Source organism: Heterodontus francisci, chromosome 13 (assembly GCF_036365525.1).
Source record: "Heterodontus francisci isolate sHetFra1 chromosome 13, sHetFra1.hap1, whole genome shotgun sequence".
Lineage (NCBI taxonomy): Eukaryota > Metazoa > Chordata > Chondrichthyes > Heterodontiformes > Heterodontidae > Heterodontus > Heterodontus francisci.
In genome coordinates this window covers 76,592,867-76,605,355 of record NC_090383.1, presented here as the reverse complement: position 1 = coordinate 76,605,355, position 12,489 = coordinate 76,592,867, and the positions used below count along the sequence as shown (strand labels likewise).

General features: G+C 40.7%; 1 protein-coding gene across 4 annotated transcripts in view; it reads right to left on the bottom strand.

Annotated features, from left to right (window-relative positions):
* The window catches only part of rps6kc1 (ribosomal protein S6 kinase polypeptide 1), a 195,065-nt gene that overhangs the window by 74,706 nt on the left and 107,870 nt on the right, over positions 1-12,489 (bottom strand). For all 4 annotated transcript variants that reach the window (XM_068045018.1, XM_068045016.1, XM_068045017.1 and 1 more), the window contains 2 exons: positions 8,611-8,732; positions 778-870 (listed from right to left, as the gene is read on the bottom strand). In XM_068045018.1, the coding sequence (XP_067901119.1) occupies positions 778-870; positions 8,611-8,732 (215 nt within the window). The remainder of the gene's footprint in view (positions 1-777; positions 871-8,610; positions 8,733-12,489) is intronic.

Sequence of the window (12,489 nt, the reverse complement as noted above, 5' to 3'; positions counted from 1 at the left end):
AAACATGGAGTAGTATAAAAACGTGTGGGACAAAAGTGATCCTACCTACAACTGTCACTGTAAAATAGTCTACGAGTCTCCTGGCATTTAATGAGGCAATCATATAACTATAGATGTATCATTACTACAGTCCTCTAAACATTGAACTAAAAGTCTTGCACCTGCAAAAAACATTATATTCTGCTAATATTAACAGATTTTTCTTCTCCCTAATAAAAATATTGCTTACATTTTGATTTTACTGCACTACAGCTCACATGCTACCTTTTCACAGTGGCAGTGCCCTAGTATGCAGGATTTTAATTTTTACTACAGTACTTTTGGTGATGTTGGTGTCCCTCACTTTTGGGGCATTTCGAGCATTTAACCTCTGGTTTTGTATGGATAAAATATTTGTTTTACATACTTCTATTAAGCAATACTTTGCACCTTCAGTTCTGCAGTTTTTGTTATTGCCTTATTCACAACTTGCCAAATAGTCTATTAAATGTACATGGAGTGGCTTAAGCTTAAATATTCTTTGCTGTTACAATAGAGTATTAGTGTTTACAACGACAACTTATATCTATATAGAGCATTATAACATGCAATATACCTACAGAATCTTACAACCCTACTGAAACAAACTCCCTTTCTCCTCTCCGTTTCAGTAAAATGCAGATAAACTAAGTCATTTTTCTTTTGTTTCCTAGCCGTCAAAACCAATAGCTTCAAAGCCACAACCTCAGCTGGTGGCTGATTTATGGTTAAACCCTTGAAATGATGCTGAAGAATTACCTTGTCAATCACCCCAAGGACTCTGAAGGCCTTCAGCTCCTCTGCAGGATTCCTCAGGTTCCAAGCAGACCTTGAACTTAGTGGTCCTGGAGGCTAATAGAAGATATCAAAGGTATCACATCAATCACAGTAACACTTAAAGGAAGACGGCCTACTGGAGCAAATGCCAAGTTATAGAAAACTAAATTTGTCGCAGAACAGTTGTAGACAAGATCAAAAGGTAATTTCTTTCCGCTTCAAATCTGTGTCTAGCACGGAGGAGAATCCCCGTAGAAATATTTATTTGGTTAGGATACTGTCATTATTAAGTTTAGAGTATGACAGCTGTTCGCAAATATCAACAATGCAATATTAACAAATGTGTTTACTGTTGTATAAAAAACCCAATATCACCAGTCAACAAAATCTTCAGGACCTAAATATGCAATGTGTACCAGAGATAAAAATAACTGATAATTAACTATAATGAATTAGAGCAACGGTCTTGAAAATTTGCAGGCATTTCAGCAAACTCCTACTAAAGCTTCAGTGGAATGCCACTGGAACAGCTAGTAATTCAGCTGAGAAATGGATACACTGGGTCCCAGCCCTGCAACCAAGTGTCCTGTATGGACTATTGAGTATTTCCAGCACTTTCGGTTTTTATTTATTTAGAGATACAGCACTGAATCAAGCCCTTCAGCCCGAGTCTGTGCCGACCAACAACCACCCATTTATACTAATCCTACATTAACCCCATATTCTCTACCACATCCCCACCATTCTCCTACCACCTACCTACACTAGGGGCAATTTTCAATGGCCAATTTACCTATCAACCTGCAAGTCTTTGGCTGTGGGAGGAAACCAGAGCACCCGACGGAAACCCACGCAGACACAGGGAGAACTTGCAAACTCCGCACAGGCAGTACCCAGAACTGAACCCGGGTCGCTGGAGCTGTGAGGTTTTCCAGCATTCACAGTATTTTGCTTTTATTAAGATGTCAGCGTTGGATCAGTTGGTAGCACTCTCACCTCTGAATCAGAAGTTTGTAGGTTCAAGTCTCATTCCAGGACTTCAGCGCATAAATCAAGGCTGACACTCCAGTGCAGTACAGAGGGAGTGCTCCACTGTCAGAGGTGCCATTTTTCAGATGAGACATTAAACCCAGGCCCTGTCTGCCCTCTCAAATGGATGTAAAAGATAGCACTATTTCAAAGAAGAGCAGGGGAATTATCCCTGGTATCCTGACCGATATTTATTCCTCAATCAACATCACAAAAACAGGTTATCAGGTCATTATCACTTTGCTGTTTGTGGGTGTGTGCTTGCACAAATTGGCTGCCACATTTCCTACATTACTACAGTGACTACACTTCAAAAAAAAGTACCTAATTGGCTGTAAAGCACTTTGAGACGTCCGGTTATTGTGAATGGTGCTATATAAATGCAAGTCTTTCTTTTCTTTTTCATTACAGACAATATGGGTAACTTGCATCTTTTCCAAACTGTATATTGTCAGGCAACATAATTATCAGACAAGTGGAATGCAACAAGGATCATTGGTAAATTATGAGGCCTGAAAACACTTTAGCCATGAATGCATTTGAATTTTCAACACTGTTCTGGTTGACAGAATTTGGGAAACCTAATGTCTTTGTCAATGCCTCCTCATAAATACAGACAATACTGGAACATAAGGGTCCTCTGAAGTTTTCTGAGCTATGGCAGGGGGAAGGTGGGGCTGCAGTTGTTTGCAACTGCTAAGGCTCTATATTAGAAGTCTGGCACCAATATAATCTCCACTACGAATTGGAACAATGAAAGAAAACAATGCAGAAGGCTGTCAGATTACAGTCATTTCAATTCTCTTCCCAGATACTGGTGTTAAATTTCAAGACAGTTATTTTTGGAAATATGGTTTCATCTAACAATGTGAATACTGAGGAAACAGTAGCTGCAGTCCTTCAAGAAGATCCCTAAATGTAATACTGGTCTCGCATTAGGAATGTCCTTGCTACTCAGTTTGTTACAAGGCAAGGATGAGTGCTCTTTGGAAGTGGATGATTTGAGTATCTTGCCCTTCACCTTTGTCTTGTCCTTCCTGTGCCCAGATGCTGCAGCACTATTTTTAATAATACTTCTCAATCTCTCACATGCTTGCTTAGTTGCATTTTCAGGAAAAAGTTGGCAGAATTTGTTAATGGAAAAAATACGCAATACAGACACAAAATTAATCTGATTAGCTGTACTAGATTGCCAGCTGTACTAGATAACAGACCATGAGAGCAGATGTGTGCATAAAATCAATCAGAAAAACTCCAAAAACAGAAAGATAGTGAGAAAGTATCACAAAATAAAAGTAAAAATCAATTTTTCCAAAAATTATACCTCCTTTCAGTAGAGCAAAATGCAACTACAACTAATGCTGACGGAAGGAGAAAGGGACTGAAGGTGATAATGGAAAGGAATATTTTTGCTGTAACCAAAGATTACATGGGCTCTGGATGGCAAAAAAGTACATCATTATGATTTCCCTAACTGAAAATACATACCTTACCCATGGCATGTGATAGTACAAATGCATTTATTTATTTGTTCAATGGTATAGCAGCGCTCAGCCCTGTCATGGTAGGGAATGAATCCAGTCAGACCACCAAAAACTTCAAGAAGCAGCAAGAATTTTAATAGTTCTGAAGTAAACTGATAATTGGGACATTTTACAACAGAAGGAAGCAAAATCCAAAGACATTACTAGCTTGCCTGACACCAGGCTCATCTGCTCAGATAAGGGAAGGAAGTGCAGAAGTCTGCTCCTTATTAGCTTACCTCCCAGCTGAAAGATACTGCACAACATGAACCAAGAAGAAAAAAGTGAGAATGGGATAGAAAATGTGTAAAAGCTTGTAAGATCAATCACAGGATTGAAAATTTGCAAAGTTAGCTCAAATGAATTTTGAATACTGAGAGATTTACCCTGAGGAATCCTAGGTTGAGCCAAGTGAAGTGAAAAGTAAGCAGAATTTTCAATCAATTTAAAACCTGTGTAAGTGAGTTGGATGCACATACATGGATAGATGTGTGTATATCCTTTACTTGCTTTGTTTTATTGTTAAGCAGTCAGCACAATACTCGGACAGACTAGAGTTAAACACTGTAATAAATAAACACAATGAACAAACAAAAAACAAATATTATTTGAAAATAGTCACTTATTTTCCGTTTCCTTTTTACCTTTAAAATGTACTAGGATAAACTTCAACAACGGGATAGAGAGTAAATGTTTAATTTCATCATAGTTCATTATAAGATAATTTATAGGCTTTAAAAAGTTTTTAGAAGGAAGCAAAAACCAAAGACATGACTAGCTTGTCCAACACCAGGCTCATCTGCTCAGATAAGGGAAGGAAGTGCAGAAGTCTGCTCCTTATTAGCTTACCTCCCAGCTGAAAGATACTGCACAACATGAACCTTCTTTTTTATATTTTTGTATATTAAACAAAAGCTTATTTCTGAAAAGAAATATATACCACAATGATATAAAATACTTCATAAATAAAAGGTGTTTTTCTAACATACTTTCAGCAAACATCATGCTTTATATATGAAAGATATATCAATTCAACTGATCTCTGCTTGGGCATCAATTAGGACTTTACAATTGAATTCAACACACCTACTGGCTCTCCAGCTATCAGATGTTACAGTCAGATGAGGAGGGTCTTGCCCTTCCTCTTATTTGACACAACAGGGTTTATTCATTTTAAACAGTGATTGTGCTTACCACCTCTGTAATTATTTTACCTTTTTTACCTTTACTCTGGTCGTGAAAGAACCAATTGAACAGGTTTTCTTGAGTTTAAACAAGAAAGAAGTATGTTTATTATACGTAACACTCTAACCCCAATTTAAAAATACTAAAACAAATACGCTACACATTCCACACACACACAAATAGATTACAGAGGGAAAATAGATTTGGTGTTTGGATTAAAAGTCCAGAATAAATGGAACTTAAATACACAGCCTGTGAAGGGAATGATCCGGTAGTCATTGGCTGAAATTGTATTCTCGAAGTCCTCGCTGGTCAGAGTGCACATTGTGATTAGTCTGCTTTGCTCAGGGTTTTCTTGAAGGTGGAGTTGTAGTTGGCTCTCTTCCCCTGGTTGCTGGCTGTAGCCATTTGTAGGCTTGGAGGGTCCACAGTCACAGATGGTTTTCAAATGATGTTTTCTGGAGAAAGAGTGAGCGAGAAGCCTGCAGCCTTCTCTGCACACTCAGTTACCCTTTGTCTTCTATCTGTGTAACAAAACTTCTGTTTTTTCAGAGATGGACAGACGGTCACATGGTTCTCTCAGTCCCCTTTGTTTTTAATGAGATACAAGCTTCAGAATTGCTTCGACAGGTTCCAGAATGCCAATATTTACACTCGGAGGGGTTTTCTCTTTCAAAGGCAATGTGTCAGGATGGCCTTGACTGTTGTGCTAATGAAACAATGCTAGGTAATTCAAATACTTAGAGCAACCATTGTTCTGGGTCCTGGGCTCCTCTGTCTGCAGTTGGGCCTTTGAATGTGCAATGGTGTTTCAGATGCAAATTGTGATGGCCATCTTGGCTGCCTGTTTTTTTTTTACAAAGTTACTGTGGGATTCTTTCCATTAAAAGTCTAATGTAAATTTCCAACTGATGAATTAATATTTCCCATTTGGCATATGGGATTTTCTTGACATAGCCAACAGGAAGAAACCAAAGGTAGAAGCTGGGATCTCCCTCGTTTGCATGGCTCAGTTAGTCATTGGATAAACGTCCAAAGCCATTAGGAGAGCTACTTACTTTTATGACAATACACTGGAGATGTATTTAGAAACAAACAAAACAACTTCCATTTATGTAGCATCTTCAACATAAAAAAGCCCATGGCGCTCCCAGCACAGGAGCAAAAAGTGGAGACAATCCAGGACGAAAGAGGTTAGGCTACAAAAGCTTAGCAATTACTTTAGGAACATTTTATAGGACAATATATTCTATTTTGTGTTTAATCTCTGTTAGATTTATTTTAAAACAACTTGTATCTATATAGCATCTTTAACGTAACTAAATGTCCCAAAGCACTTTACAGAGGCATTATAAAACAAAATATGACACAGAGCCACATAAACAGATACTTAAAAGTGTCATCAAAGGGGTAGGTTTTAAAGAGTGTCTTAATGGAGGAGAGTGAGATAGAGAGATGGAGAGGCTTAAGGAAGGTATTCCAGAGCTTAGAGCCTAGGCTACTGAAGGTGCGGCCACTGATGGTGGAGGAATTAAAATTGAGGATGCTCAAGAGGGCCAGAATTAGAGGAGTGCATATTTTGGAAGGTCGTTGGGCTGGAGGAGATTACAGAGATAGGGAGGACCCAGGTCATGGAGGGACGTGAAAATAAGGATGAGTATTTTAAAATCATGGCGCTGTTTAACGGCAGTCAGTGTAGGTCAGCGAGGACAGGGGTGGGATAGGTGAACAACATTTGGTGCGAATTAGGAGGTGGGCAGCAGAGGTTACAGATTGTGGCTGAATACCCACAGTGCCTCATGGATGCACAGTTTTGAGTTGCTAGTTCTGTTCAAAATCTATCCTATTTAGCATGGTGTTAGTGCCACACAATATGAAGGAGGGTATTCTTAATGTGAAGACAGGACTGCTTCATCTCCACAAGGACTGTGCTGTGATCACTCCTACTAATACTGTCATGGGCGGAAGCATCTGCAACAGGTAGATTGGTGAGGACGAGGTTAAATAGGTTTTTCCCTCTTGTTGGCCCTCTCACCACCTGCTGTAGATCCAGTCTAGCAGCTATGTCCTTTAGGACTTGGCCAGCTCGGTCAGTAGTGGCGATACTGAGCCACTCTTGGCGATGGACAGTGAAGTCCCCCACCCAGAGTACATTCTGTACCCTTGCCACCCTCAGTGCTTCTTCCAAATGGTGTTCAACATGGAGGAGTACTGATTCATCAGCTGAAGGAGGGGGGTGGCGGTAGGTGGTAATCAGCAGGAGGTTTCCATGCCCATGTTTGACCTGATGCCATGAGACTTTATGGGGTCTGGAGTCAATTTTGAGGACTCCCAGGGCAACTCACTCCAGACTGTATACCACTGTGCTGCCACCTCTGGTGGGTCTCTCTTGTCGGTGGGACAGGTCATACCCATGGATGGTGATGGTACTGTTTGGGACATTGTTTGTAAAGTATGATTCCATGAGTACGACGATGTCAAGTTGTTTCTTGACAAATCTGTGGGACAGCTCGCCCAATTTTGGCACAAGCCCCCAGACATGAGTAAGGAGGGCTTTGCAGAGTTGACAGGACTGGGTATGCCGGTGTCATTTCCGATGAGTATGTCGATCCCAGGTGGTTCATCTGGTTTCATTCCTTTTAGACTTTTCTCTAGCTGTTTTGTACACATCTGGCATTCTAGGCCATTTCAGAGGGTATTTAAGAATCAAACACATAACTGTGGGTCTGAAGTCACATGTAGGCCAGACCAAGCATATATTCCTTCTGTAAAGGATATTAGTGAACCAGATGGGTTTTTATGACAATTGACAATGGTTTCATGGCCACCATTACTGAGACTAGCATTTTTAATTCCAGATTTATTAATCAAATTTAAATTCCATCAGCTGCCATGGTGGGATCTGAACCCACATCTCCAGCGCACTAGCCTAGGCCTCTGGATTGCTAGTCCAGTGACATTACCACTGCCTCCCCCTGGTGATGTTGATTAAAGCAAATCTTATTTAAATTACATTTTGAAAAATTAGCAGAAATTTATCAACTTGAATTCTCAGAATACTGTGTAATGTTTTTATCATCATGAAAGGAAGGTTTCCTGAAATATTTTTGTATCTAAACCCATCAACTGTGAGCAGTAGATAGGAGGAAAATGTGTTTCCTTGTAGGAAATGATCCTTGACGCCATCTCCTGACACAGTTGGGAATGAAACTCACATTATCATTTTACATGGACCTGTAGGATCAGGTGCACTTCATAAAGGAGCACATTGTTCGTTCTAGCACATATTTTCTTTCCATCCTCTCAAAAGTGACTAAAATTTAATTTAAATGTACCTTATGATAGATTCTGAAAATATAAACCTTAGACCTTAAAATATAAGCATCTGCTTGAAGAAGCCTTAATTAAAAAGAGGTCATCAAATAATTTGTAGTCTACATATTATATTACCTTAACTCTAACCCAAAGATCTTTCCTACTTATTTTATAAAACATTTCCTTTTCATCTTACAATTCTACTTGTTCTATCATGACTTTCATTGCATTCCACTATAGGACTATATTTTAAGTGTTTTAAATGCTAAATAATAATGGAAAACTGGCAACACAGCATTACTAATTATAAAATGGCAAATTCTGCAAATGGTAGTTTGGCGCTTACTCTCAGTGGGCAAATTATCCAGGCACCTTCCCAACAGCAAGATACAGAACAGCATTGGCATCGACATACAAACAGGTCGCCTGCCTGCCACTCAGCCAATAAATATGGAAGGGAGTAGGCTGAGAACCTGAGAAAGGTTCTGAGTAAATAACTGAAAACATGGAGAAATTAAAGTTTTAAAGATAGATATCACTGAGCAAGTATTTGTTTTAATAGTTAACACTTTATATCTAAGCTTCATTTTATCTACATAAACTGTAGTCTAAGTAGCATATAAAACAAACGATCACTGGGAACACTCCCGTGGAAAGAAAATTACCTTGGTCAGGAGTAGAATAGATTTTCATGGACTTTAAAAATGCATCTTATCTACGTGTTTTGGCACTGTTCCCTAATACAATGAAAGTGTGGACATACCATTGAATGAACTGAACCATTTTCCATGGATGTCCTGAGACACTGAGAGATCTGTTCTGCACGCATCAGATACTCTGCAGTCTTCCTTTTCACCGCTTCTCGGCGACTTAGGCTTGGTTCATCTAGAAACAGCAAAGATGAAGGGTTAAGAAACACTTAAATTTACTGACAGTTACAACTTATAACCCAGTATGTCTAGAAGAGTTTCTAAATTAACACAGCAACTGTAAGTTAGCGGAGTGCCTTATACACTGGATTATATGGTAGTCAGTTTTCAAATTGAAGCTAATGTCACAAATGGCACAAGTAATTACCATCTGTGAAAACAATATACTTTTTGGCCACATCACCACATATTGGCTACAGTACTTAGGTTTATTAATGCAAAATACAAAGGTTTCATCTGTCAGTCATTGGAGTAGAACTTTCTTAATGCCACACTGCCTCTTTTCAGTTATGTTCTCTACTGGTATAGATGTCAACTGTTTCTTCTGCAACTAAGTATTTCAAACCATCCCCAAATGTGCACTTGTCAAAAGACATTAGACACAATTCATTCTTTTTCTGAATACCTCTGCAGTGCAGTTTTTTGAAGCTAAGTCAATATATGCAGTATGATCAGCAACACCATAAATGACTCCAAATTTATGCACAATTTACAGTATGTAGCACAAAAGGAATGTCCTGGTGACTGTAAATTATCATCCGAAACAGTAAATCTATAATGAATGTAAGCGTGTGTGCAAGAAACAGACAGAGAGAGAGAGAGAGAGGAGGAGAGGGAGAGGGGTTCTTTCTTTGGAGCACATTATTTATGTAAATAAGTCCTGCTAGAATTAGGTTCTTTGCTAGCAGGAGAGTGCAATTACAGTGTACCAAGTTTATATAGGTAGTTTCCATTATAGATGTAAACACAGAAATAAAGAAAAGAAAAACTTGCACTAATATAGCACCTTTCACGACCACCAGACATCACAAAGCAATTTAAGCCAAAAAACTACTTTTTTGAAGTATAGGAACTGTTGTAATGTAGGAAACCTGGCTACCAATTTGCACACAGCAAGCTCTCACAAACAGCAATGTTATAATGACCAGATAATTTGTTTTTTTTAATAATGTTGATTGAGGGATAAACATTGTCCAAGCACTAGTGATAACTCCGTGTCCGATGTATCTGCTCTGATGATGCTACCTTCCATGACAGCGCTTCTGATATGTCTTCCTTTTTCCTCAACCGAGGATTCTCCCCCACTGTGGTTGACAGGGCCCTCAACCGTGTCTGGCCCATTTCCCGCACCTCTACCCTCACCCCTTCCCCTCCCTCCCAGAACTGCGACAGGGTTCCCCTCGTCCTCACTTTCCACCCCATCAGCCTCCATATCCAAAGGTTCCTCCACCATTTCCACCACCTCCAGCGTGATGCCACTACCCCTCCCTTCCCTTGTCAGCATTCCAAAGGGATCGTTCCCTCCACGACACCCTGGTCCACTCCTCTATTACCCCCACCATCTCGTCACCCCATGCAATCGCAGGAGGTGTAATACCTGGTCATTTACCTCCTCTTTCCTCACCATCCCAGGCCCCAAACACTCCTTTCAGGTGAAGCAGCGATTTACTTGTACTTCTTTCAATGTAGTATATTGTATTCGCTGCTCACAACGTGGTCTCCTCTACACTGGGGAGACCAAACGCAGACTGGGTGACCGCTTTGCGGAAAACATCCGCTCAGTCCGAAAGCATGACCCATAGCTTCCGGTTGCTGACCATTTCAACACAGCCCCCTGCTCTCATGCTCACATCTCTGTCCTGGGATTGCTGCAGTGTTCCAGTAATCAACGCAAGCTCGAGGAACAGCATCTCATTTACTGATTAGGCACGCTACAGCCTGTCGGACTGAACACTGAGTTCAATAATTTCAGAGCATGATGGGCCCCCCATTTTACTTTTATTTTCAGTTATTTTTTTCTTTTTTGTGTTTATTTTATTTTAGTTTGTTCAGTTTGTTTCTACTGTGTCTACCCACTGTTTTTTTTTCATGTTTGTGCTTGTGGCTGTTCAGTTTCCAGTCCATTACTAATGCTTTGTCTTTCAATTCACCATTAACATATTGTTTGCCTTTGCTCCATGACCTTCTGGTCAGCTATTCTGTGACCTTGTCCCATCAACACCTTCTCTTTTGTTATCTCTTGCCCCACCCCCGCTTTACTTGCTGAAAATCATTTACATTTCTTATATCTGCCATTCTGAAGAAGGGTCACTGACCTGAAACGTTAACTCTGCTCCTCTCTCTACAGATGGTGCCGGAGCCGCTGAGTATTTCCAGCGTTTCTTGTTTCTATTTTTATTATACTAGGGATAACTCCCCTGCTCTTCTTCGAAAAATACTGAGAGATCTTTTACATACATCTGAGAGGGCAGATGGGGCCTCAGTTTAATGTCTCATCTGAAAGACAGCACATCCATCAGTGCAGCGCTCCCTCAGTAGTGCACTGGAGTGTCCGCCTTGATTTTTGTGCTCAAACCCTGGAGTGGGACTGGAACCTACAATGTCCTGACTCAGAGGCCAGACTGCTATCAACTGAGCCATAGCTAATACAATATAAAAAAATGAGGACAATGCATTCGACTGAATTGTGTCTGAGCCCAATTATTCCTCAGTCTCTAATTGTTGTCTCCTGTATCCAAACTTGGACAACAGTTCATTGATGCTCCCCATTGACTCCACCTACCTATGTCAATTTTACCCAACTACAGGCCTAATAACTAACTCGGAACTCTCTCCTATTGTCTTCTCTCTATTCCTCGTTCACGACTAGGATATATGCATCCTAATTAATGTTACGTAACCAGGCCCATGTAGCTTGAGTTTTCCTCATGTCCATTCATGTGCGCATTTGGCTGCCACTCCAGACCTGAGCCCATCATTTCCATTTCCACTTTTTTGCCCTCCCCGCTTTTACTTATTTTCTCATTACCTCTCCTAGATCCTTCTCTCCTGTAATCATGCCTCCTTTCATTTCTCCCATTTCAGTTACTCTGCCTTCCCAAATCCCGATCCCAACCCTTCAGTACTCCTCGACCTTTCTACTGTGTAGCTATACCCTCTTGGATAAGCCTATAGCTTCCCTTTGTACCTCTCTTGGCATCTTCTGAAGGGCCAATCGAGGCCCTCAGTGCTGCCTCATTATGAGCAGCAACCCCAACTGCCCCATCCTACTCTCTTGCTAACCTTCCCGCCAGCGCACCCACTGAAGGCTGATCTTGCCAATCACTGTTCAACTCACCCTTCCCAGCACTGAGCCAGAAGATCAGCTGTCACCACCCCTCTGCTCATCTCCCTCCTCCAGAATGTCTGCTCACTTGTGAGCAAAGCCCTTGCAATCCATGAGTTTATCGTGGATGATTGCATCAATATCATGGCCTTGACGGAAACCTGGCTGAGAGATGTGACATCTTCCCCCTAACTGAACCCTTCTCACTTGGAAACACCTTCCTCCACTTGCCTTACCCAGACCATCACTCTCATCACCAAATTACACCTTGGTCTGTCCCCTTACTCCTCTCGCACTTTCTCCTCCTTTGAGCATCTTACCATGCTCTACCCCTCTCACCTCTTATTTAAAATTCTTGTTCTCTACTGCCCAAATACCATTCCCAATTTCTGACCGAACTATCTTCACTGCTTTCCTCCCTCAGCCTATCCACCGAGCAATTTCTCATCAACCTAGGTGATTTCAACCTCCATCTCCATTCGTCATGTTCTCTCTCCTGAGTTCACTGCCCTCCTATCCTTCCTTAATCTCTCCTTCAATGTAAACTCCCAAACTCATATTCACAGCCACCCTTTGAACTTGCCATCTCATGTGGTCTTGCTAACCC